Here is a 27,395-nt window from a genome sequence, read left to right on the forward strand (position 1 = left end):
GTGGCCATCAGCAGAAAGTGAGCAGACCCCCACTTGTGCAAGCAATTTTGCATGTCGGTGCCAAGACAATGTGGGTGGGATGAGATGCCAAGAACACTGTGCCAAATTTTCAACGATTCTTTTTCGGTTAAAATAATGGTCCCAGAGACAGCGCATGCTTTAAGGTGACTTTTCAGTGGTGCATGAGCTGTGTCCCCCACCCCCTGCCCCATTGCTGCTAAATTCTCAGAGGGCTGACCCTGTTTTTGGATGACGGGGGGATATGCCATCCTGCTGTCTTGTTACTGTACTGCTGTCAGACAAGGTGCTTCTGTGCCACCAAAAAAGGGGCCGCGGTCTGCCCCATGTTGCTTGCAGTGCAGCGGTGGGTCCAAGAGTCTAAAGATGCTGCCTCTCGTGGGCATCTGTGGGAGGACGTGGGAGGGAAGTGACATCATGTGCCTCATGATGTAATTGTGCAAACGATGCATGTGACATAGTGGCTGTGTCTGGGAGTGTCACTGGTTTTACAAGTAATCCTCGACTTACGACCACAATTGGGACTGGAACTTCCATTGCTAAGCAAGGCGGTTGTTAAGTGGGTCACGCCTGATTTTCCAGCCTTTTTGCCGCTGTCATTAAGCAAATCACCACGGTTGTTAAGCGAATCACCGCAATCGTTAAGCGAATCCGTCTTCCCCCACTGATTTTGCTTGTCGGAAGCTGGCTGGGAAGGTTGCAACTGGTGATCACTAGAATGTTGCAATGGTCCTAAGTGTGAGGACCAGTTGTAAGTCACTTTTTCCAGTGCCGTTGTAATTTCAAACGGTCACTGAACAAACAGTTGTAAGTCGAGGACTACCTGTACCTTCACTCCTCCCATGACTTGCCTCCTGGTTTTTATATCAAGTGTGTCCTTATACCCAGGCGGTCCCTCTTTCTAGGGATATAGATGATGCTGAAGATGATGCTGATAATGATCTTTACCATGCTGTTGTTTTTATTGGCCAATAAATACTGCGTGCACAGCATTTCTTTCTTTAACTGATGTTCTGCAGCAGCCTACCTCAACCGGATTTCCCAGAATTCCCTGGCTTTGTTTGCCAGGGACTTCTGGGAATTGAAGTCCAGTACATCTGGAGGACAGCAGGTGGGGGAAGACCACTCTTCCTTAAATCAGGAGGGGACAGTTGGTGAGAAAACATGAGGTCATCTGGAACATCTGTAGGGTTCTGCCAGCAGTTGCATAATAATAAAACCTCACCCAGAAGCACTCTAGAAGCATGGGCGACAGAGATGGTCATATGATTGGTCTGGCTCGCCGTGGGCATCTGCTGCTGCTCCTGCGGGCATTTCTTGGCAGCTCTTCCAGAGGGTTTAGGAGAAGCCAATGTTCCTGGACTAGCGTTTTCTCTTCAAACCAGGCCGGGTGGTCCCCGCTGACGGTTCGCCTGCCTGACTTGGCTCTCCCCTCCTCCCTTTCAGAAGCTGAGCTGTGGCATGCAGGCCGATGAAGGCACAGACTGGCTACTGGAGCTGTTGACCGAAGTCCAGCTTCAGCAGTACTTCCTTCGGATCCGCGATGACCTCAACGTCACTCGCCTGTCGCACTTCGAGTACGTTAAGAATGAGGACTTGGAGAAAATCGGAATGGGGCGGCCAGGTGAGTGACCCTCAGCCTGTTCCGTATCTCCGGGCCTGGCAAAATCAGGTGGAGGGGAGGCAATTAATGCAGAAGACCAATTTTAAAACAGTTTTCGGTGTAGAAGAATCAGACCTTTGGTGTTTCTATGTCAAGGCTAGCAACTCTGCTTCTCTAAATTTCAGGCGTGGGTTTTTCAAGCCTTGCGTGTAGATGGAACGCCTCAATCCGTGTCTCCCAAACTTGTAGCATCTTCTAGACGTGTGGGTTTCAAGTCCCTGAATTACCCAGCCAGCATGGCCATTTTTGAGAATTCTGGGAGTTGAAGGTCACAAATTTGGAAGTTCACAAGGTTGGGAAAACTGAGCAAGATGGTAGCCCATGGCCAGCCTTGGCTGATCTGAGAAAGTTAAGCAGGATCAGCCTTGGGTTTGAGTTGAGTGGGAGATTACCAGGAATCCTAGGCTATAGACTGGGAAGTTGAAAAAACCGTCCAGAAGAAAGCATTGGCAAACTGCATCCTCACTGTTGCCAAGAAAGCTGCATCAGGTCCCCTCATAGTCTCCTGGAGTTCAAGGCGACAGGACCTACCTGACCTTGGTAGGTCTTTAAACAAACTAAACCAGCTAAATCTGAGTGACTACCTGGATGGGAGACCACTAGGCGATCCCAGGACTGCAGCCTAGGCTGACTATTCTGAAGAGCATCCCAGAAGGAGGACAGGATGAAGCACTTTTTTGCTGTGGCCAAGAATACAATATGGATGTGCTGATGTTGCATGTAGGAATTGAGTCTGACTCCCAGCAAATGTTACCTTTTTATCTGAAGATGGAATTGCACTCCAAAATTAGCTGCATTGTGAAACTGCAGGCCTTCTCCTAAATTTCCCCATCAAGTTTCTGGAGTGTCATGTTTTCCTGGCATTATTAGCATTTTGGGCAGCTGAATTGCTCTGCTGTAGTAAATACATCATAGCACCTGCATTCTCATTTCATATTTCCTGAATTTAACTTCCTGAATTAACTCATTTTCTATATCCACACAGTCTGCTGAACTATAAACCAACCAAACCGGGGTCATGCAATCTGCTAAGCCACAAAGAAACAAACCAAGATTAACGCTAACCAAGTTTAGCATCTGGTCCAAACGTGTCCGCTTAAGTGTGTTATGTGAACATTGCCAGTTGGTGGCACCTTAAAGACAGAAGCAACTGGTTTGGCAAATGCTTCAGAGATCTACTGAAGTGCTGAACTTTTAAAGCAAAAAATGCATATCCCTTGACGAATAAGGTGTAAGTAAAAGGTAGAGGTGTGCAATATTCAGATCTGAAGGAGGCAAAAGTGCTTTGGATCTGGCGTGAACACCCTTGTTGTGCCTGTTGGCTTCAGCCATTCCTTTTCCTGCATGGTCCCAGGAAAAAGTGCAGTTGAGTCCCAGAAAATGCACAACTGAGTCTCAGGAAAATGCACAGTTTGATCTCAGGAAAATGTGCAGTTGAGTCCCAGAAAATGCACAACTGAGTCTCAGGAAAATGCACAGTTTGATCTCAGGAAAATGTACAGCTGAGTCCCAGAAAATGCACAACTGAGTCTCAGGAAAATGCACAGTTTGATCTCAGGAAAATGTGCAGTTGAGTCCCAGAAAATGCACAACTGAGTCTCAGGAAAATGCACAGTTTGATCTCAGGAAAATGTACAGCTGAGTCCCAGAAAATGCACAACTGAGTCTCAGGAAAATGCACAGTTTGATCTCAGGAAAATGTGCAGTTGAGTCCCAGAAAATGCACAACTGAGTCTCAGGAAAATGCACAGTTTGATCTCAGGAAAATGTACAGCTGAGTCCCAGAAAATGCACAACTGAGTCTCAGGAAAATGCACAGTTTGATCTCAGGAAAATGTGCAGTTGAGTCCCAGAAAATGCACAACTGAGTCTCAGGAAAATGCACAGTTTGATCTCAGGAAAATGTACAGCTGAGTCCCAGAAAATGCACAACTGAGTCTCAGGAAAATGCACAGTTTGATCTCAGGAAAATGTGCAGTTGAATTAAGGAGGCAGCAGCCGCAGCCGCAGCGTGCAAGCTGAAGAAAAGACACAACTGGAGCTGCTGACAGGTACAGTGAGGGTGCCCACCCCAGATCCAAAGCACCTGTGTCTGCTTCGGATCCAAATGCAGCCTCCCTCTGCTAATTGATAATTTGCAGATCCTTTGCAAAGACAGTTTTGCTGGATAAGACCCTCCCAGCTGTTTTTTCTTTAGGAAGTCTGTTGTTTCCGCACAGCTTGACATGTTGCACAGAGGTTCTCAGCTTGGGGGTTGAAACCTCTGCAGAACGGCAAGCAACCTGGGGTGCAGTTTTTAAAAAAAAAAAAGCTGTTCAGGCTTGTGCAGGCAAATGGGAGCACCCGCCCATCTCCCTTGGTCCCTCACTTTGCTCCTGCAAGTCCATGGTCGGCAGTTGTGATACTGCAGAATTTGAGAACTGTTGTGATTCTTCTTGGGTTAACATTTAATGATTAAAGGGAGCGGATGTATATATGCATCGTGTATATGGTCAGATAGAAAGCCATCTGTTTGCGTCTGTAGCTCTATATCACCTATAGCGATAGCTGCATTTCCTGTGTCTCTCACTCTCCATCTTAACCAATTACCCCAATCGTTGAAGGGACTGTGACACTGCAAAGTTTGAGAACTCCTAATTTAGTATTTTGGAACAGGCTGGATTAGGGTAAAACAGAGCCGCAGCGTCATCCTTCTGTAACGTTGGAGGAGTTTCCTGTCCCAAAAAACTTCTGATGTGGAGGTATTCTGGTGGAGCAATACGTAGAACGAAACATGGAGGAGAGGAGCTGATTTCCTCCTGGTTAGGTGGCCACTTGTTTTTTGCTTTCACAGGCCAGAGGCGCCTCTGGGAGGCCGTGAAGAGGAGGAAAGCTGTGTGCAAGCGGAAATCCTGGATGAGCAAGGTGAGAGAGGGGTTAATGAGCACTAGTAACCTGCTGAATCTTTCTTTTTTTTAAATGAAAGGTTTGTAAAACTGTCTTGAATGAGGGTCCCATTGAACAAGATGCAGGAGTCGCAATAATGTAGGGGAAAGGAACTAGCGACCTTGACTGACGCTGAAAAAAGCTAAGCAGGATCCAACCTGATCTGGTTAGTACTGGGATGGGTCACCACCAGGAAATCCCAGGACTGCAGAGTAGCTCGGAAAGTTGAAACTAGACTCTAAGAAAAAACAGTGGCAAACGAGGTCTGTTGCTGAGAAAATGATGCGGTGAAGGACAGAAGCTGAGCCTAACTAAATCGCCCTTCCTTAACAGAAATGTAACCATGGTTTGCTGTGAATTTGACCAGTAATGACAGAAGCAGGGGGGAGGGGCTGTTCCAGCTCTTTATTTGTAACTTGGAAACTGACTTCCCCAATGGGGCACCCTTCAGATGAGAACCCCAGTGCCTCGGACTCCCAACCCAGTGGCTGAATCCTGGCTCAGCAGTCTGGGAGATGCAATCCCAATTCAGGATGGGATATGATGCTATTAAAACATTTATTCCAGTTATTCTATGCCCTTCCATCAAAGGTGGTTGAGTGGCACACAATTGTCTTCTGCCCTGAGGGAATAGGAAGCTGGACTTGATAGAGCTTAACTCTATTTTTCTTTTCTTTTTTTTGCTTGTGGGAATATTTTTGGGAAATTTCCAGATCTTTACATGCAATATCCTGGGCTTGGACTCATTTCCCACAGAGGTAGTCCTCGAGTTACGACCATTTGTTCAGCGACCGTTCGAAGTTATGGTGGCGCTGAACAAATCGTACTTATGCCTGTCCCAAAATTATAGCCGTTGCCATGCCCCTGTGGTCACATCGTCAAAATTCGGGTGCTTGGCAGCCTGCCCATGCTTACGAGCACAGGGTGTGCTTCAGGTCCCCCCACCCGCCTATCTCCCCCCACCTCTGCCCTTTGGGCCACCCTGTGATCTGCTGCCACCGCCAAGGTATGCCATCTCAAGCCCCACACCACAGCCAGCCACCCCAGTGCCACAGTGCAAAGCCCCAGCTGCCCCCTCGCCCTGCGCTCCACAGGCCCTGCCCCACAGCTGACCTTCTCCGTCTTCTTCCTTCCGCTGCTCATGAGACGCACCCGGCCCTGCCCTACACAAGCAGCTGCTGGCCATGCCAGGCCTTCTTCCTGAGCCACTCACACCGCTCTCCAAATCATGCACACCGTGCTCGTGATGCTTCGGAAAGCCTTTGGAAAGCTTCTGAGGCCTTTGGAAGCATCCTGAAAACGGCGCACGCAATTTGGAGAACGGTGCAAGCAGGCTGGGGAATTCTGGGAGTTGAAGTCCACACCTCTTAAAGTTGCCATGGTTGAGAAACACTGATCTAATGAATTAAATCCATATTGTTTGTGCTTTTCTTTTTTAATCTGTTCAGTTGTGTCGGATTCTCGGAGACTGCCTGGACCAGTCCCTGCAGTTTTCTTGGCAAGGTTTTTCAGAAGCGGTTTGCCATTGCCTCCCTCCCTAGGGCTGTGAGAATGTGACTGGCCCAAAGTCACCCAGCTGGCTTTGTGCCTAATGTGGGACTAGAACACACAGTCTCCCGGTTTCTAGCCCGGTGCCTTAACCACGACACCAGACTGGTTCTCATATGTTTATTAGGTCTAATCAAAAGGGCACAGAAAGAAAGCAGGCAAGTCCAAAAATTAAGCCAGACATTACAGCCACTGAACTGCAGCTCAGAGGCAGGGTTGGCATTAACCAGCATTCATGCACGGAAACATAAAAATGAAGGCGCAAGGACTGCGTGGCCCCTTTGAATGCAACAGCCTTGGCTCCTGAGTTAACCCACGCTCTGGGTCTCCACGATACATGCGGTATCAGGCTGGGTTTGTGCAACAGGCTAAGCCACAAAAGAATGAAACAAGGTTTGCATTCACCAGACTTGACAGTTGTACGAATGCTGCCCCAAGGGCTTTGACCTGGCCCAGAGTGTTCTGTGAATGCAGCCTTTGGGATGAATAGAAGCATCTCAGAACGATTGCCTTGCACTGTAATTCTGGGGAAAACATGACACTAATCTTCTTTTCTGGGTGCCTGGAGCCAGCCCAGCTGTTCCTCCAGGGCCTTCTTCCTGGAAAGGCCCTCTATGTGTTGGGGCCATGCGAGCACCTGCCGCAGCCGAATCATTGAGGCTCCTTCTCATCCATCACCTGGAATCTTCCAATCCCCACCCAGCCTCACTCAGTCTGGTGCCTTCTGGAAGTATTAGACTACACTTCCCATCATCCTCAAGGGCAGTGCAGCCCAGTACTCCCAGAAAATGCCTGGCTGGGAAGAACTTAGCAACTCAAATGTTTCTGAGAAGCTTCCAAGAGTTTATGGAGGTGACCCTAGGACATGAAGGGGTGGAGTGCTCTTGAACATGGGGGTTCCCTTTAGGTCTCCTGAGTAACAGCACTTCAGAGATGGTTCCTCCTTCATAAACCAATTGTGGATTTTGTGCAGTCTCCGTTCTTGGGGTACCCATCTCTGCAGAACTCCACAGGGACTAATTTAGGGCTAAGGGCATGTGCCCTGGCATCTGGTTTGAGCCAGCTTGGACCTGCTTGGGGTAGAAGGATCTGGTGATTTCATAAATTTCTTCTGCATCTCCTGATCAGCAGATGCTGTTGACCTGGAGACTTAATAGGATATTCTGTAACGCCCCTGCAATTTGACCACATTTTATTGTATTGTATTATTTTATTTTTACAGATTTATAACCCTTTTCTGGGTAGCTTATGCAAAATAATACCAGAACAGAATAAAATGTAGCCCTTTTAAATAAGCCATTAAGCCCTTAGCAACGAAAAGGAGCATATATAACTATGTGTCTTATTTTACAAAAGACCGTTTAATAACATAGGTCTGGCAGTTTGCTGCCCTATTGAAAGTATGAAAGGAACAACAGTCATTCATCAACAATAAAAAGAAGCAATCGAGTGAAATGGAAAAGGGTGAAAATTAGCTAGATTTGTTATATGAAAGATGGAATGTCATCAAGCCTCCTAAGAATGCCATTTTAGTATACAGGTAGTCTTCATTTAGCAACTGTTCTCAGTTGTGATGGTGATGAAAAAGTAACTTGGTGAACCATCCTTGCATTTATGATTTTGCAGGTCTGTAAAGTGAAGGAGAGCTGAAGTAAGATCATAAGCAAAGTCACGGTTTTACTTAGTGACTGCTTCGCTTAATGACCAAGTTCCAGTCCCAATTGTGGTCGCTAAACAAGGGCTACCTGTAGTGGCTAAGTTTGTGGACTTAGTCCAGGGAGACGTAGTTCCCATGTAACTGTAGAATTTGCTGGGTGACTTTGGGCTGGTCCCTCTCTCTCAGCCTGCTCTACCCTGCAAGATTGTTGTTGTAGGGTAGAGTCCAAACATGTTGCCTTTTGCTCCTGGAGAAAGGCCAGGCTCTAACCGGAGTAAATCCTCGTCCTCATCGGTGCATCTGTGTACATGGGATAATTCAGGCTTCCCCTGGGGTGGGGTTGGGAATGTCCCTTCCACTCTGCTTCCTCCAGGTTCGGCTAGAGCAGTGTTTCTCAACCTTGGCAATTTTAAGATGTGTGGACTTCGACTCCCAGAATTCCCCATTCCCCATGATGGCTGGGGATTTCTGGGAGCTGACGTCCACACCTCTTCAAGTTGTCAGGGTTGAGAAATGCTGACCAAGAGGCTGTGCAAGCTGGAAGAAATAATGATCTTTATTAAGGCCACTGACCAGCGATTTAAACAGTCAGCATCATAAAAGAATAAAAACAAAATGTGGGAAGCCATGTCATAGGAAAGAAAGCATAGACATTACCTAGAAAGAACACTAAAAAGAATTATAGTCAGAAACATTTCTAAAATGTCAGTGGGAATGCATATAACCTTTGCTGCAGCACAGTAACTACCGATGATGCGCTGATGATGTGCCAATGAGTTGGTGTCAACTCTTGGGAGAGAGCAGGATATAAAAGTAGAACCTAAGGGCTAGACACAAAATGACTAAATTAATTAATAAATCTATATATGTGATCTGTCTGTGTGGCTGCTAAGAGTCGACAGTGACTTGATGACACCTCATCAAGTAATAAAAATACTTTTAAGAGAAGAATACCAGAATTCTACCATTGTGTATGACACTATTAAGTGAATACGTAAGGATGTGAGTTTGTGTACGCACAAGTGTGTCTAAGTCAAATCTGATGTTGGTCAGTGACAAATAAGTTGGACAGGAGGTGACTTAGATGCAATGGAAGAAAAATTAAATTCAGAAAATCGGAACATCAAGAAAATAGGGGCAAAACTAGGCTCGCTCTTGTCCACAGCTTTGGTCCGCGGCTTTGGCCCCTCACGCCCCTCTCTGTGCCCACAGGTGTTCAGCGGGAAGCGGCCCGACTCGGAGATGATGCAGCCCCCGCCGCCGAGTCTTCTGAGCAAGCGGTCAAGCCCGGTAGCCCTCGAGGAGGTTCAGCAACAGGCCTTGACTTGCCTCATCAGCGAGAAGGACCTGGTGCTGCTGGAGAAGCTGGGGGACGGCTCCTTTGGGGTGGTGCGACGTGGGGAATGGTGCGCCCCAGCAGGCAAGGTGGTAAGCGAGAGTGGGCAGTAGCTGCAGCCACCTAGATTTCATTTAAGAGAAGTTTCCTGGCAGTGAGATCAGTCCAAGAGCGGAACCATTGACCAACGGAAGTTGGGGTTCTCCATCTTTGGAGGGTTTTAAGAAGAGACTGGAGAGCCACCAGTTGTGGATGCTTTTGTGGGTTCTCCTGCCCATTGCAGGGGGTTGGACTAGATGATCCTTGGGGTCCCTTCCAGATTTATGATTCGTAGATGCAACATCCCAAGAACAGAGGGAAGGGCTAAAGGAGAAGGGAGCAGTGCTCAGGACCAAAATAACTAGTATTATTACAATGGCTGTTACAACATCCTGGTAACGCGTAGGCTGAATTGCTCAAGGTTGCAAGTTTATTTATTTATTAGATTTATATGCTGTCCATCTCTCTGTATAAGTGACTCTAGGTGGCTTACAGGTGAAAAAGAGAATAAAAAAATCTTGCAAAAAATATACAAAGGTAAAAAGACGGGGAGAGCATACGCAACCCACCAGCCACCCCAGGGCTGCATACAGCTATCGGATCCCCACACCAATTGGCACAGCCAGGTCTTGATGCTCTTCCAAAAGGCTAGAAGCGTAAGGGAGCCACCATCTCCTACCTATCCAAGTCGGGAATGCTGACCTTTAAACCAGGTTCCTCTAGTCTGCCTCCTCTGGATCTGGTGGGGTCCCACACTCCACTATTCCCAGTCTGAATACCTTTGGCTTGGCACTGTTAAAACAGTGGCACATTCAAACAGTATTGTAGGGTTTAAGTATTGTATTAAGTCTTTTGTGACTACAATATTTTATCAGTAGACCAACTTTGGGGGATCCTAACATCACAGCACACTTTAAATCCACTTAGTGGTAAATGAAATCAAATCTGTCTTTATTACAGTTATAGACCAGAAGAAGGGGATAGGCTGCTGTCATTAGAAAGAAACCCATAAACCCTAAGAGCCACATACAGTAAAGCAGTGTTGCTCAACCTTGGCAAGTTTAAGATGGGTGGACTTCCACTCCCAGAATTCCCCAGCCAGCCATGCTGGCTGGGGAATTCTGGGAGTGGAAGTCCACCCATCTTAAACTTGCCAAGGTTGAGCAACGCTGCTGTAAAGTGTATAAAGTAAATGGCTAAATATACACATAGGAGCTGTAGAAGGCATGAAAGATAGAAAAAGTGAGAATCTAAAAAGGAAGGGTATAAGGAAGCATCTGTGAATACAGTATGGGAGAAAATATATCTAATAATACTTAGTAATAAGTTAATAAAAGCACCATAATGACTTACGGACATAGTTCCTGTTTCCTTGTTTGTGCTTCTAGCTCATTGTCTCACATACACTTAGCATACACTTCGTATTTTACCTACTGTTATTTCATAGAAACACTTTCTGCATTCTTGTTTATAATTTAAGTTGTGGAATTTTGTGTCGCACTGACCAACGGTTGTAATAAAGGCTATTCACATGTGCTTCTGGCTCGGACCAGGGATGCGGCTGAAGACAGCTCTTAGTTTTTGCAAAAGACTTACTACGATACTTGATACAATACTAGGGAGAAGGTCTGTCACCACTTTCTGTATTTCTGTAAATCTATTTTTGGAAAAAAGAGAAAAATTCTCTTTTATCCCCCGTACTTGCAGAATTTAAGAGCCAGGATCCCTGACTTCGCAGGCATGTAAAAGGGTTCCAGTGAATATGGGTATCAGCAGGATGTGGTCAAAAATGTCAAGATGGAGGCTGCGATGGTGCAGTTGAAATTGCCCGTGTGTGTATTGCACATACAAAACCAGTGGAGCTCAGGTCACACCGTGTTATTGTCTGTCTTTAATAACTGAATGGCTGTGTTCACTCAACATAATTAACCAGGTCAGGGAAGCCCCATCCACCATTTTAACCTGGCTTCGAGTTTACCTTGGATGTTGTTGAGTTGAGGGTTTGTGGTCTTGTGCTGTCCTAGAAAGTGAATAAATTCAAGAATCAGGTGTCAGCATCCCAGAGGGAAGGATGATGAAATGTCCATGGGGACATCACCTGTGTTGACATGAAGGATGGAGTTTGCCCCATGACCTCATGTGACCTTTCTCATCACTTCATATGAAGCCTTAGGCAGCGAGTTAAATTTTCCTGAGTTGATGTTTACATCTCAGTATGAAATACCATTTACCCCAATAGCAGATCTAGCTTGGCTAGATCCATCCACAAAGGGAATTAATTCTAGACCCCGTGCAAAATTTACAACGATTTCCCCCTTTGCTTTCCCTCTGCAGCTGAATGTGGCGGTCAAGTGTCTGAAGACAGATGTCCTGAACCAGCCTGAAGCTCTGGACGACTTCATCCGTGAGGTCAACACCATGCATTCCCTGGACCACATCAACCTCATCCGCCTCTATGGGGTGGTGCTTTCGAATCCCATGAAGATGGTGAGGACTGGGCTGTGTCTCAGAAAAACTGAACAAGACTCCCGCCTGAGCCTAATTCCTTGTAGGAAGGGGACAGATGTGCACATGCATGTCCCTCCCCAGCTGCATTTGCAGGGACACAAGAGGCAGGGCAGTTATATCTGTTCGCCCATCTGTGCTGTCAGGTCTTGACATTCAGAAAGAATTTTACCCAAGGTCTACCCAACTTCGCTTACCAACCACAAGAGGGCAGCAAAGAGACATAGAAAACTAATCCTCTGGGGGCTTCTGGGTTAGATATCCCTGTGAGAGTCTCCGTGAGTGGGGACAGCAGCGTGACAAAGATTGGTGACATGTTCTGGCTGACAAAATTCTCTCTGGAGAAAGAGAGATCAGGGGATCGCCCACTTGTGCTCTGGATAGTTACTCCTTGTGGGAAGACCACAGGAATTGAGTTTTAAACCTGATATACAGTCATGTTTTCTGTTTTTATTTTCTTTTTCCTATCTTCTTTTTTTCTTTCTCTTTTCTCTTTTCCTTTTTCATGTTTGCCTTGCTATATTTTTTTTTCTTTGAATGTATTTCTTATTATCTGTGTAAAAATCTTTTAATAAAAACTGTTAAAAGAAAAAAGAAAACTAATCCCCTGCTGCCATCTAGTGGTTGGGCCTTTGGGAGCTCAGAGCTGGTTGTCCATATGCTTCAAACCCACGTGGAAGCCACAACTGCCCCAAGGAACTGTCCTAAAGGGAGACCCCCCAAAAAATGGAAATTCTGAAGGAAAATACCATATGGACACAGGTGTGCGTCATGCACCTTTTAATGGAGGTGGAACAAGATGTTACAGTGGTGATAGAGAAGGCAGGTGGGAAGTATAGGTAGTCCTCACTTAAGCATTTGTTTAGTGACAGTTCGGACTTACGACAGTGCTGAAAAAACTGACTTTTGAGTGGTCCTCACACTTATGGCCCTCACAGCATCCACATGGCCACGATATAGGCACTTGGCAACTGGTTCGCATTTATGACTGTCACAGTGTCCCATGGTCACATGATCACCATTTTCAACTTTCCCAGCTGGCTTCTGGCAAGCAGAATCAATGGGGAACCACATGATTAGCCTAACAGCCACATGGTTCACATAACATCGGCAGTGATTTGCTTAATGACCACCGCAAAAAGTGGTAAAATCGGGTCAGATTCGCTTAATGACCGCTTTGCTTAGCAACCAAAATTCTGGTCCCTATTGTGGTTGTTAAGTGAGGACTACCTGTCGGAAAGTTTCCCACAGGGCCTGGGTGAATGGGGTTACAGTTCCCAACATTCCCAGCATTGGCTGAGGGTTGTGAGAATCCAGCACGGTTGGGAGCCCTTCCATTTTGGGGTTGCCTGCAACTGGAATGGATTATTTAATCGTGAATGAGTAATGGCTCTAGGCATGGTTTGTTCGGTGGACGTGGTTTCTTTTAACTCGGAGGTGTACTAGAATTAACCCTGGTTCTTCTTTGTGTCACACCCTTGCCGCTTAGGTGACTGAGCTGGCCCCGCTGGGCTCGCTGCTGGACCGTCTTCGCAAGAACCTGGGGCATTTCCTGATTGCCACGCTCTGCCAGTACGCCATCCAGATTGCCCGCGGCATGGCCTACCTGGAGTCCAAGCGCTTCATCCACCGAGACCTGGCCGCCCGAAACATCCTCCTGGCTGCTAATGACCTGGTCAAGATTGGCGACTTTGGGCTCATGCGGGCCTTGCCCAAGAACAACGACCATTACATCATGCAGGAGCACCGTAAAGTCCCCTTTGCATGGTGAGAGTCTCTCTCTCTCTCTGTTCCAAAGGACCCAGGGCTGCATTCACACAGCACGCTGAACCTGTTATCTTAATTACCCACTTTCTGGGTTTGCAAACACCCTGGAGCAGGGGTGTCTGCGGGGAGAATCATGAAAGTCAGGTTGCAGCCATCCCACCACATCAAAGCCATGCTCCTTTTTTACATGCATCATGCATGCAATGTAAAAAAGGAGGGTTTTGATCATGCAGGCACAGGTGCCATCTTTTTTGACACACCCAGCCTGCACACACCTGCGCTGATCATCAGCTGAATAAAAAGCTAGGCTTGCCTGACACACAACCACAAAACAGGCCACGGTCAACCCCAGCTAAACTAAACCAAGTGTGCCATGCACCTGCAGTTGACCCAGTGGCCAGCGTGATATGGACCCAGCCGGTGGGAAGGAGCCGCTGTTGATGGTGATCCCCTGCAGCTTCGCTCAGGAGGCGCCGCCAGTCCCAATGTGCCTCCTCCCTAGAATCAAATGTAATTAAGCATAACAGATGAACACACATTTGTGGCTCCTAAACTGAGCAGGTTAAGTATTCAAGACAACCCCCCCGGCGGTGTGCAGCTAAGAGGATGATGGGGTTCAGAAGGGCTCCGATTTTGGTGGACACTGGGAGCAAATCACAGGTTCAGCTGGGTTTCGAAGAGCCACGGGGCTTGGGATCTCCAGGGTGTGACCGTCTCTCTCTGTGTGTTCTCTCTTCCCGGCTGCCACGGATCAGGTGTGCCCCAGAGAGTCTGAAGACACGCACCTTCTCCCACGCCAGCGACACCTGGATGTTTGGCGTAACCCTGTGGGAGATGTTCACTTACGGGCAGGAGCCGTGGATCGGCCTTAACGGCAGTCAGGTACTTCTGCAAAAGCAGGGCGTGTAGTGCAATTTACTTCAGAGTAAAACTAGGTCTCCCCTAAGGGCGAGTACTTGCTGGTGCTGCTTACTGTACTTGTTCAACAACGTGTCTTTGTTCTCAGCAGGCCAGCTTTGTGAGGCACCTTGCTCCTGGGGTGGTTTCCAAGTTTCTAGTTCTCACTACTGGGTAGGTGTACCAGGCCTGGGCTGCAGAAACCTAGATAGCCGTTGTCGGCAACGGAAGGACACAAAGAGAAGAAGAAGGAGCAGTGCTGGGGCTAAGGGGGCTGTTGCACAAATTGGCCTAGTGTGCCAGCTGGGCCCATAGCAAGGCAGGGAGGCCTGTAAGACAGTTGCTCCTGCTTCAGTCACCCCTGCTTGGACTATATGGGGCTGCCCTTGAAGCCCACGCGGAAGCTACAGCTGGTCCAGAATGGGTGCTGTGGGCAGTGATGGGCGTGCTCTGTGAGTTGCACTGACTGCCAGTTGGCTTCCAGGTGCAATTCAAGGTGCTGGTTATCACCAGTGTTTCTCAAACTTGGCAGCTTTAAGGTGTGTGGACTTCAACTCCCAGAATTCCCCAGCCAGCATGGAGACTTCTGGGAGTTGAAGTCCACACTTGCCAAGTTTGAGAAACACTGTCCTACATAGTATAGGGCCCGGTTATCTGAACGACCACCTATCCCCCTTAATTTCTACCCATCCCACGTGATCTGACAGAGTTGGCATGCTCTGGGCCCCATCAATTAAAAAACGGCATCTGGTGGGACCCAGGAAATGGATCCTTTCTGTCAAGGAACCTGCCCTCTGGAACACCACTCTGTGTGACATGCGTGTGAGCCCCCCACCTTGGCCCTATTTAAACAAGTCCTTAAAATCTGGCTCTGTCCCCAGGCCCTGGTCAGTAGGCAACAGATCACTTGTGGGAAGTTCCAGTTTTTAACATGATTGTTGGGGTTTTTTTCCTGTATTTTTTATTACTGTATTTTGTAAGCCACTCAGTCGTAACAGATTGGGGCACCTATAAATTTCATGAACAAATAAATCCTATCTCGCTGCCATCTAACAGTCTCCAGACAGTCGCAGGCTAAATCTGGCAGCCTGAGATGCCGCCGGCCAGGCCTGGCTGGGTCTCCTGAGTCCTGCTTTCTTTTGGTAGATTTTGCACAAGATCGATAAGGAAGGTGAACAGCTGCCCCGGCCAGAAGATTGTCCCCAGGACATTTACAACGTCATGTTGCAGTGCTGGGCACATAAACCAGAAGATCGACCCACCTTTGTGGCTCTGCGGGACTTCCTCTTGGAGGTATTGGTGCGGCAGGGTGTGGAGTCGTGGTGGCCAAGGCTGCAGTGCAAAAAGATCCCTGGGGAACCAGTTTCCTTCGTAGGGCAGAAATCAGATAAAGAGCTGGCTCAGTGTCATGCTGCGTCATCCATTCCTCTTAAAAACAACAGACCATCTTTGTGGTGTTCTTACATGGTTGCAAGTTAAGTTCAAGGGCCAGGGTTTAATCTGAACTTCTGATCTTCATGGGCAAACCTTTGAGGTTTTGGCCTAAGCATGAGCAGGTGTCTCCAAAACCTAAGAAAAATTGATTTGGTGAACACCTGGAAATCAGTCTTTCTGGGAAAAGAGATCCAAATCATGGTTTAATGTAGGAACATAGACAGTAGTATACAAACCAAGGCAGGTTTATCCCACTGAAGAAAGAAAAATGCCTGTTTTTGTCTTGGTGCACACTTGGTTCTGAGCTCATTATCGAAAACATTTTTCCCCAAATTTCTTCAACATGCTTAAAATGCCTGAAGGTCTTCAGAGCCTGGAAAACAACAGGCTGATGTTGTATGTTTTAGAACACTCATCAAGGCAGGGATGCCCATGGGGGAAGGGTCAAAAAAGTCAAGATGGTGATTGCAATCATGCAAACAAAGCCCCGCCTCTTTTTTATGCACTTTGCAACTTTTACATGCAACTTTTTTGATGCACGAATTATATAAACACCACTGGGCACCCCCACTTCTAAGCATCTCTTCTTTGCTTTTATGGTTTGCCACCATCTAATGAGAGGGACCGATAGAACTACTGCAGTGTCTGCCCTTTGAGGTAGGCCAGGTCAGGAAATAGATACCACAAGAAATCTGAGAGGTCATCTTTAGAATAACAGAATCTTGGAAGCCTGACAGCATTTCCTCTTCCCTCCCTCTTATGCCAAAGAGAATCAAGACAGGGCAATCTTGAGTTTCTTTCTGACACTTTCCTGTTTTCCTGGACTAAGATCATGCTTTTACTAACAGCTGTGCATATTTCCTCCAAGGATCTCCCTGTACCTCTCTGTACGCAAGTAATTTTTCATGCCAGTACATTAGACAACTTTGTTGAGATACTCCAAAAGTTTAAGGGGGCCCATGAAAAGCATGGGCCCTTAATGTGCAGCTGCCCAAATTTCCTGCCACTGTGGCTGATGATGGTCCCTAGGGAACCTCAGAGTTCATGCCCAATATTCTGGAAGCCACTAAGGCAGAAAAGGATGGTTTGGTTCAGACATGTCACCCATAAACCTTCACTTTACTTTTCCTCTCTCAGGCCCAACCCACGGATATGCGAGCTCTGCAAGATTTTGAAGAACCAGACAAGCTCCTTATCCAGATGAATGATATAATCACAGTCATCGAGGGCAGGTATGTTGTGGGAAGCTACTGCTGGCTTGAAGCAATGACCGTGCTCAGCTTGTTTGCAGGGAGCAGAATGTAAGAGTTGGCTTCCTCCTCCCCATCTTCAACAACAGTTACCCTTGTAGGAACATTGCAACAGCTCTGGGTTGCATCTAACTAACCGTTTGGCTTCCTTGAACGGCCAGGCACATGCTTACAGAAAAGCCACAAAGAGCCATGCATATTGTAGCATGCTCTCACTCATGTTATCCAGCATCTACTTTCAAGACACATTCTGCCTGTGATGGGGAGACGGGACTGATAAGCTTATCCTCCCTGAGTTAAAAGCCTTCCAAGTGGGTGGCCTGCATCTTGTAATGAAAGACTCCATGTATTAATTATGTTCTGTGTGAAAAAAATACTTCCTGTTCTGAATCTCTCACTGTTTATTTTTTGCATGCCTTGCTTGGATTGGTCAAGAACAGGTCTCGCCAGCTTACCCTTATTTAAATTTTGATTGTGTACCTTCTTTGGTAGATTGGGGGAATGCTGTAGATGTAATAGATCTTGATTTTATCAATGCGTTTGGCAAAACACCGCATGATGTTTTGCTTAACAAGGTAGTTAAGATTGGGCTGGATGGCATGGCAGTTAAATGGATAGTTCCTCATCAGACTGGGTCAGATCAGGCTGGGGGTTGTGGTGAAAACATAATTCCCTCCCAATCCCTCTTCTGCACCCTTATGGGAAGGGCAGTTGGGCAGTGGCTCAGACAGTTCATGACTGCTCCATTCTAAATCTCTTCCCTCCTGGTCATGTGACCCCAAGCAGAATATGTGCAGCCCTTGTTTTTTATACATACACACACAAATGCAACCCAAGGGGAGACCAGGAACACACACACACACAGGACATATGCACCCAACCTGACACATGTACACACCCACAGGCAAAACTGCACACTCCCAGATTAGTCCCTGGGGAGAAAGATCAGAAGAAAGAAAACACAGATGCATTGTATGGTCCCTGCTGGTTGGAAAGCCTGACTCAGCAGGCATTCCCTACTTTCTCCAGATGGGTGTTTCTCAACCTTAGCCACTTTTAAGATGTGTGGACTTCAACTCCCAGAATTCCCCAGCCAGCATGGCTGGCTGGGGAATTCTGGGAGTTGAAGCCCACACATCTTAAAGTGGCCAAGGTTGAGAAATTCTGCTCTGAAGTAAAAACATTGGAGAGGGGAGGCTGCCTATGATCCTACCCGGGGGCCTGGCTTGATGTGCTGGGGTCAGAACAAACCACCTTTGGATGGACCATCTGTTGGCTTTTACACAACGAACCTTGGATGCTCACTATCTTTGGTTGGTTTTACTGTCAATGGTTTTATTAAGGATTTTTAAAAATTCTTTTGTAAGTCAATCCGCATTCCTTTACAAGAAATAACTTCTTTTTAAAAATTGGCAGTCTTCTGTACAGCTTGACCATAGAGACATGTTGTACCTGGTTGTGGTGGTGGTGGTGGTGGTTTTTAAGAACAGGAATTTCACGTTTGTGTTCTTTAAGGACATTGGGATGGAAAGTATCCAGATTCAATGATTTCTTTGTTTTCCACTTGTTTTCTTGCTGGCTGGTTGGCCCTGACGCATTTCTAGACTAGGCATTTCGATAGAAGCCAAGATGCTGTCAAAATGACATCGTGCACATCATGACGTCATCGCACAAACGATGTGAGTGACATGCTGGCGTCCTGCTGCAAGTATGTAATTCATGTGGTTTGTATGATGATGTCATGACGCACACGGCATCCCTTGTTCCTTTTGCAGGCGCTTGCTGTTGGGTATTGTAGCCCCAATCTGGCCAGGGTGTTGGGGAGAAATCTGTGAATGATAATTGAATGCAGGCAACAGTTGCCGTGTACCACCCATTGAAATGGCTCCTGTGCAGTGGACTGGGAACATGTTCAGTGGCCCAGCTTGGCTGCGACCCAATGAATGGCATCCAGAGGTTGCGTTCCAGGGATAACTCAGCTCTGGTCAAAGGACTGAAAATTTATTTATTGTGGGGAAAGGTCTTTCGCTCCTAGCCCCTTAGCATGGGGCCATGCACCCCACCCAACCAGGTTGTCAGTATATCTAGAGGCATCAAATACTAATATATAAAAATCTTACTGTATTTCATGTTTGGATGTTTGTTCATTCAAATATAATGGTGCCTATGTGCTGGTGGCCCCTGGCAAAGTCGCACAAGGGTTTCTGCCTCAGTTCCTCCCTCGTTATGATCAAATCAAAGTTGGTTATTACGATTGAAGATCAGCAATACCAAAGAGAATAAGAGAATAAAGCAAGAGGAATGCAATTCATAAAGTGAATCCAGGCTAGAAAAGCTCTCGCTTTTGTCGTCATTGTTCCTGCGTTTTCACAGCAGCTACACAAAATTGGGCTACATGTGGCTGGTAGTGTGGCTGGCATCCGAGAGGAGAAGGTTGGCCTAGTATCCTCCTGTCCTTCCCCAGAGGCCTTGCAGCAAGGGCGACATATAATCTTTCTGCTGGCCCTGATAGAAATTGCAACGAAGCCACACATGGGGGGCAGCTTCTGATTACCCAAAGTCACAAGGGGGGTGCCTTCTGTGAGTGGGATTTGGGTAAATCTGCTCTGTAACGCTGCGGATGGGAGCATGTTGCACCTGGCCCTGAGGAAGTCCTTCTCCAACCGGGGAAAGTTAGTGGAAAAAGGAACTTGCAGGTGGTCAAACGTCTTCAACTATCCAAAGTTCTGCTCTTCCAGGAGAGGGGGCTAACTTTGGCTTGGTGTTCCATATGGCCTGAGGCTCTGATTCGCTGCTGCTAACCATGGTGTGGGGCAGTCGTCTGCCAAAATTAACGGTGCCCGTTAATTGGAGGAATACAGCCTGGGTTGCAGGCAAGCCCATGGGAGGTCTCACAGCAACATCCCCTCTCTCTGTAGCAAACCTGTCGATGTCCCAGGGTCAGACGTGGACAGCAGCATGATGCAAATGCCGTGATTGCACACTTACATCCAGCACGTGACACACGCATGTAAGGCACGGCATTTGCATGGCGATGTCGTCACACCTGGGTTGCCATTTGCACCCCTTCTCCCCACGCAGTTTTTTTAATTGTTGTTATCATCATTAGATTTAATATAGCCATCCGGTCCAGTAGGGTCTGGGTGGCTTATAAAATATAATAGTAATTAAAACCATTGCAAATGTAAAATGAAACAAGACAGTGCGGACCAAAAACAACCATTAGAACCAAGCACAACTGCCACCCCCAAGGCCTGGGACCAAAACCAGGGTACGAGCGGCCTGTATCTCTAACCGCCCCCCTCCAGATGCTGCACCGTAAGTCCCACCATCTGCAGCAGGCCCCTCGAGTTGAAAAAGGTTATCTGCTTTTCCCAGGATTTTGAATGATGCGTTCTCTTCCCATCCCTGCTCCCGGCTCACTCAGCACCCTTGATTGAGTCTTTTGTCTCTTTGCTTCAGTCTCCCCTTCGCTGGTGTGGAAAATCGCTGAGGGTTCCTCTAATTAACGCCCCCCCCCCAAGATTGGTCAGGGTATCAACCTCCCTGCAGAATTCCAGAGTGTTTGTGGGTTCTCTTTGGAAAACAGGAGGGCTTCTGCTGGCTGGTGCTCAGAACTGTTGCACGCTTCCCCCCACCTCCAGCATCAGGGGTGGAGATCCCAGCTCCTGGCACCAGGATTTGCACCGTGCCCTTGTCCGAGCCCTGCAGGGCAGCCTGGCTGCAAGGGGTCCATCTGCCTCTGGGTTTCTCCCGCAAAGTCACTTTCCCAGGCATGGCTCCCTGCTGCTGCTGCTGCCCTTGCTCCAGCTTGCGTACCCTCGAGGGCTCGCAGCCAAATGCTTGCACGCCCCCACCCCAGCCGCCACTCCCTGCCACCCACACTTATTGGAGCTGCATGCCAAGGAGGGAACCAGCCCTGTTTTCCCAGGAGAAGCTAGCAATGGCCCTGGACTGCATGCCAAGGGGCACCCCAGTTCAGGGAAGGCAGCCGAGGGCGATTGCCACGCCTTCGTCATTTCCCGTCTCTGAAGGACTCCGTGGGGCAACAGGGACCCCTGAGGAGCCTGAATCCCTGAGCAGAATGTTACCAAAATCTACCTGGGGAGGGTTGGTTAGATCTTCAAATCAGGATCTTCAAAGGGCAGTTGGGTTGCAACCAGCTCTCCCAAAACTTCATGATAGTGCGATATTAAGAGACCAGCGTGATGCTGAGCTTCTGTTGGAATTTATTTGAGGAGAACCTTCCCCTTCCTCTTCCTCCAATGCCATAGTTCTTCTGAAATCCTGGTTGGGTGGGGTGCCTGAGCCATGTGAAGGCGGTAGGAGTGAAGGACCTCTTTCCCCAAGTGGACGGCTTCTGCGCCTGTGCGGCTGCGGCGACCGCATTTCCCCAGGGCTTCCCAGTGCCCACGTGAATCAGTAGATTCAAGCCAGTGGTAATGGCTGCTGCATTTGGATGCTGTGTTTACCCTGATCTAGTGGCAGTGTTTACACACCTGTGGCTTGGGTCAGGGTTAGTGCGAGAGTAGAAAGGGCTTCTACCATGACTTTTAATTTTTAACATCATTGCACATCGTGAAAACCCAGGCAGTTTGCTTAGCTTACGGCTAGATGTGCTGTGCAGGAGGCAGAATAATCCCTTCGCCTGGCTAAGTGTGTTGTGTGAAACTGGAGGCGGAGGTGGGGATCTTGCGTCATGGTGACTCGTCCCTCTCGCTCTGGAGAGATGCCAGGCACTGCCTTGCCACGGTGAAAGTCCCACTGCTGTTTGCTGAGTGGAGAAAGTCTCTCTGCCCGCCTGAGGTGGGTCAGATGCATTAGGTGGCCGGCATTGGCCCGGGGGAGCCCCCTCGGCGCTTCTGGGGCCCAGGGCTGACTTTTCTGCGGGGCGACTGGCGTGGGGCCCTTCTCTGCGTCTCCCTTGGGGCCCGGACAAACCAAGCGCAGATTCCAGCTGGCTTAGCCTGCATCCAGGTGGGTCAAAGAATTTGCCCTAAGGTGTGGGGATGGAAGCAGGAAGCCACAGGGTGGCCCCGACCCCCATTTGAGCCAAGATCTCGGAAAGTGAAAGGGTCCTGCTTCTTGTCAGATCAAGCGGTTTCCCTGTCTTCCGCTCTCTGCATTCACACCACCGGCTTAACCTGGATCCTGGCTTGAGCGTCTCGTAGTCTTGCCCAGGACATTGACCCATAAGCGAAGCACAGCTGGCTGGGGAATTCTGGGAGTTGAAGTCCACATGTCTTAAAGTTCCCGAGTTTGAGAAACACTGGTTTAGTGAGTTGTGTGAACTCGGCTTATGTCTGCAGCTGGGCGTCTCCTTTGGCCAGCTTCAGTTAGGGATCCCTCCTCAACCCGGCCCCTCCCCATGGGATGGATTACAACGCCTCTGCCCAGCATGATGGGCGTGGGAGCCCCACACCGCAGGGAGAGCGCTACAGCGGGGGAAAGTTTGAAAAGTTGAAACAGGAGGCTGCTGAGCTCGACCGCCTCCTCCGGGCAGTCGCTGGTGGCCTGCTGGCCGGCTGCCCCCCTCCCTGCCTTGCTGCCTTCTGGCACATGATGTCTCTTCTGCGAGGCACCCTCTTAGTCACCTCCGGGGTAGACTGTGTGTCTTGAGGGATGGGCTTTGCTCCTGCCTGCCCAGCCATGAGTGTTGCGCCCTTAATTGCAGGGAGGGTTTGAAATTGGAGCCAGAGAAAGACTGGGTGTAGTTAGATGCCGATCCTGCATGTGTCCGCCCGCCCCCACCCATCTTACATCACCGCTTTGCCTTGCCGAGTGATGGAGCCTGTACATAAGCAGCTGATCCTTCCAAGCACAGACAGTTCGAGGTGGCCATTTGGAAGAGACCAGCTTTGGCTTCTCCTCTGAGTGCTCGGAGGATCGGGGATGAATTCCCCAGGACAGGTGACCCAGTGGACGGGTTTGGCCGGGGCGGGGGGAGGAGGGAGGAGGAGACACTTAATAATAAATGCTTCTTAAGTTAACACCTTTTCTGGATTCGCCCAAGACGTTGCATTGGAAACTCCCCAAGGGGACGGGTTCGCACAATACCCCACATTGGACCTGCACAGAAACAGTCTGCTGTTAAGGCTGACTGAGGTTAGCCTGTTGTCTGAATGCACCTGCTAGGGGTTTGTCTGACACGGACACGCGTGTTGTGTGAACTCAGCCAGTTTGGGTAGCTCAGGGCTCAGCGGGCCGTGCAAATGCAGAAAGGAGTTGATTCGGGGACGGGGTTGCTGAGTGCTTTTTCTTGGAACGGTGGGTCTCCCCAGAAGGGGATGCAAATTCTTGGGCTCCTGTTGGGAAAAGACAGAAATAAAATCAGGCTACTTAGGTTTGGTTTTTTGTTTTTATTCTGAGGGGGAGGGTTATTTTTATTGGGTGCATTTCTGAACTACGCACAATATAAAAACCATAAATACATTCCTGGAAATTTCCACAAGCAAATTCTAGCCAAAGATTTCTGGTTGTTTTAAACCTCCCTTCTCTAACCTGGTGCCCGCCAGACACTAAACTAGGTTGAAATAGGGCTGGGCTATTTGTGGTTCAAGGTCTTGGAGGAACTAACATTTGCTTTAGCCTGAACCAGGCCATTGATTAATCTAGCGTAAGACTGATTGGTTCTGCTAATTTATCATACAAAGTATTTCTTTGGGGTGCAGCATTTTATGTGAGTGCAGAAACTGCATCCTCCTGTTGTGCGTTTAAGGTTCAGCAAGTTGTGTGAAGCCGTTCATTGTGCCAGCAGCACAAGATCCAGAATTCCCAGGAATAGACCTTAAGAGCACCAAGGTGGGGAAGCTGTTTTAACTTTTTTTTTTAATGGAACCAGGTTACCAAGCATATTGGCTTGATGCTTAACCAGAATTTAAACTGACCAGAATTCCCTAAATTCAGACATAGCAGAAGACAAGCATGGACGCTTCTGAGCGTCTTCATCTCAACAGAGGAGGACTTGGAAGAGGTGGCATTATTATGCTTGATTGAGTCAGCCAGATGTTTAGACTGGATTTGGCATTTTTGTCCACCTATCTGGGATAGGCAGACGTTGATTAAGAATATTAAAGGTACCGTTGCGGGATGAGAGCTGTTCCCAGTACAGCTGCCTTTTGCAAGGGCCTGGAGGTGATTCTGCCAATGCGATGGTGTTCCAGGGGTGCCCCAGATGTTTTGGGGTGGCTCCCAAGGCGCCCGGTACTGTTGGGACTGCCTTTGGGTCCTTTGGCCACAGCCGTTCTCCTCCCTTTGGCAGGTCTTTGTGTTTTGTGACTTCCTCCAGTCCTTTCCCCTCTATTCTGCCGCCCCCAGGTAGTGCAATGTCCACTCCAACTTTTCTGTCTTTCTTACCAACAGATGTGAAGTCTGGGGTGCTGCGTGGCAGGTGCTTGTCTGCCTGAATTCTCAAGCCCCGGAGCACGTTGGCGCCTTCCTTTTCTATGACTTTGTCTGTTTTGTGGCCCCACCAGTTCTTGCTTGCAGGCAAGGGGCATTTCGTGCAGATACCCCGATGCGCCAGTGTTGCTACTTCGTCACGCCGTTGTCTGTGGTCAGCCTGTGCGATCTTCTTGCAGCAGCTGACCAGGAGGGCCGCTGTTCCTTCGGCTTCTTTGCAGAGGGGGCGTTTGCTGTCTGCTGCTGTCTTCTCGATTCTGGTTTGATGTGGGTTTGTTCTTAAGGCCTGGCCTTGTGCAGCCAGAATCAGCCCCTCCGTCTCTTCCTTCAGCTTTCCTGCTCGTAGCCATTGCCAGGTCTTGTTGTATCTGCTTTGCCTGCTAGTTTTTTTCTGTACTGGCCATGTAATACTTTGCCTTGCCACATCTCTCTTCTATTCTTCATTTGATCTTTCTTATAGGCCAGTTTGGTCTCTTTGATATTCAGTAAGCCTCCATGACTAGCTGCTTATTACTGCTGCTGCTATTATTGTTGTTGTTGTTATTATTATTATTCACTTTCATCATCATGATTTTCATCACCACCACTGGGTGTCTTTGGGCCAGTTACCCTTCCTCAGCCCAGCCTACCTCACAGGATTCTTGTGCATAAAAATAGGAGGAGGGAGCACTGTGTGGTGCCTTGAGCTCCTGAACCAAAGAGACAGGCTATACCTCTAATAAATTAATAATAATAGTAATAGTAATTTGAGGCTCTGACCTCCAAAGCTAAACATGACAAAACTGGATCAGTAGGGCAAAATATTTTCCTTTGGCATGAAAAACTAAGCAGCTAAGCAGCGCTCTGCAGCGCTCAGTGTCTTCCCTAAATCCGTCTCCATCCACCATCAGCCTGTCCTCACTAGGCTTGTAGCCTTGCCAGGCTTTGTTGCCTCACTGCCGTTCTTGGCCCTCGCCCGAATCAAGTGGGTCGCTTGGTCTCCCGGAGCTGCTGGCTGCAAAGCCCAGGCTGGGTGGGGAAGCTGGGAGTTGGAGTCCAAGATGCGTGAAGGAGAATAAGCTAGCGGGTTCCTGCTTCCTCCCTCCCACCGAACCTCGTTGCCAACAGAAGAGCTTCTCTTTTCCTTTCGCTGAAACGCTTCTGCCAGTCAGAATTGGGCTCGGCTGCCCAATGGCTTTTGCAGGGAGTCTGCCCGAGTGGGGCAGTGCAGTGTAGTGGTCAGGTGTTGGATTAGGACTGCGGAGACCCGGGTTCAAGTCTACCCTTGCCCAAGGAAACTCACAGGGATCACGTGGGGCCTCTCTGTCTCTCTCAGTCCAGCCTACCTCACAGGAGGGTTTCAGGTGTTTCTAGATGTGATTTTAAATTCTGCACCTGCCTGCCTTGGAAGTGGAATTTGATCAGAGAGAGTTAAATGACGGCATCGTGCATTCATGGCCGAGTTTATCTGTCCACCTGTTAATCTGTCGCCTTTTTTTCCCTTGCCGTGCCAACACCCCATGAAAGAAAGCTAGAATTGCTTCAATGCTGTGCAGATGTACATGTGTGTTTTTGCATGGTTACTGCTAAGAACTGCTCCTTGTATGCCGGATTTCACTTTGCCTTGGTGCAATATTGGAGACGAATCTCTCCTAAATGAAACGTGGGTAGCCGGAGACTGGCGAGGCATTCAAGCCCCCTGCAGGCGATTCCTGTCTTTGTGGGGGTCTGCAGGAGCAACGAGCAACGTCATGGCGTCCTGACGTCGCACAAGCAATGCCACGGCACTGCCACAGTGCACGACGTGCAACCTCAACGCTGTACTGTGCAAGGACGTGACGGTGGCACGATGACGTTGCGACATGTGTGATGTTCTCACGGGTTGTCTTGGGCACCGTGCGTGCTCTGAATCTGTTGGGGAGAAAACGTCCTGTGGGTAGGGCTGCATGGTAGCAGGTGCACCCGCATGAACCCGCTGGCAGGACGGGCTCCCTGGGACACGTTGGCCTCTGTCCCAGCTGTGATTCCTTGTAGGGCTGCAGGAGCGTTCACGCCTCCCCACGAGGGCTGGCTGATCATCGACGTCCTCCACCGGACTGCTTATCGCTGAATGCCTCCCCCTTGCAGGAAGCAAGTCCCAGGATTTACGTGCCGCTAATCCAGATTTACAGCATCACCTGATATTACAGAGATAGGGGAAGGCCGGCGCAGGTATGCCTTGTGGGAAGGATGCAAAACAAGCAGCCCGTCCTTTAGTTTACCTTCTGACCCTGAGGTCTTTTGGAGGTGTGGGACTACAGACCCCATGGGCCCAGCTGGCTGCTGATTGGACTTGTCATCCGCAACAAATTTTTAATGGTTTGCAAAATATTTTTCAACCTGAAATGGAAGGTCCTTGTGCGCAAGGGAGGAGAAGCGGGTGTCGTTTCTGAGTGGTGCTTTCCATCCCCAGTTAAACTCGTGGGGCTGCCTTCCCACAAGGCACTCAACCTGGATACTGGTTGACCCATTCGCTGGATCATAAGCAGGCTGAATCCAGCATGCCCAGCCACAGAAACAGCCCAGGTTTGAGGCTAACCAAGCTTAGCATCCTTGCGGCCACAGCTGCAAATCGTTAACAGGCCAAGTTAAGTGAAGGGAAGGGGTCAAAAAAGTCAAGAGAGTGGCTGCAACTGAAACCCTGCCCCTCCTCGTAAAAAAGAGGGGAAGGGCTTTGGCCAGAGTCACAGGTACCATCTTGACTTTTTTGACCCCCTTCCCCCTACAGACACCCCGGTAAATGGGCGAACCCGGGCATCTGGAGGCGGGGCAGAGGAGCGCAGGCAGAGGAAGGCTCCTGCCCATTGGCCTTCGCAGCTGTGGGCAGCCGAGGGCTCTAGGGCCAGCCCCACCAGCAGATACCGGGAAGCAGCTCTTCAGGGTCCCCACTGAAGCTGATGCGATGCAGAAGCCTGGAGGAATTGAAGCTCCGAAGGG

General features: G+C 48.7%; 1 protein-coding gene across 4 annotated transcripts in view; it reads left to right on the top strand.

The window, feature by feature from the left end:
* TNK2 (tyrosine kinase non receptor 2) overlaps positions 1 to 27,395 on the top strand; it is an 80,834-nt gene that overhangs the window by 38,165 nt on the left and 15,274 nt on the right. For all 4 annotated transcript variants that reach the window (XM_063306247.1, XM_063306250.1, XM_063306246.1 and 1 more), the window contains exons 2-9: positions 1,465 to 1,642; positions 4,515 to 4,585; positions 9,024 to 9,239; positions 11,521 to 11,673; positions 13,181 to 13,458; positions 14,214 to 14,340; positions 15,502 to 15,648; positions 16,927 to 17,021. In XM_063306247.1, the coding sequence (XP_063162317.1) occupies positions 1,465 to 1,642; positions 4,515 to 4,585; positions 9,024 to 9,239; positions 11,521 to 11,673; positions 13,181 to 13,458; positions 14,214 to 14,340; positions 15,502 to 15,648; positions 16,927 to 17,021 (1,265 nt within the window). The remainder of the gene's footprint in view (positions 1 to 1,464; positions 1,643 to 4,514; positions 4,586 to 9,023; positions 9,240 to 11,520; positions 11,674 to 13,180; positions 13,459 to 14,213; positions 14,341 to 15,501; positions 15,649 to 16,926; positions 17,022 to 27,395) is intronic.

Source organism: Candoia aspera, chromosome 6, assembly GCF_035149785.1.
Source record: "Candoia aspera isolate rCanAsp1 chromosome 6, rCanAsp1.hap2, whole genome shotgun sequence".
Classification (NCBI taxonomy): Eukaryota; Metazoa; Chordata; class Lepidosauria; order Squamata; family Boidae; genus Candoia; species Candoia aspera.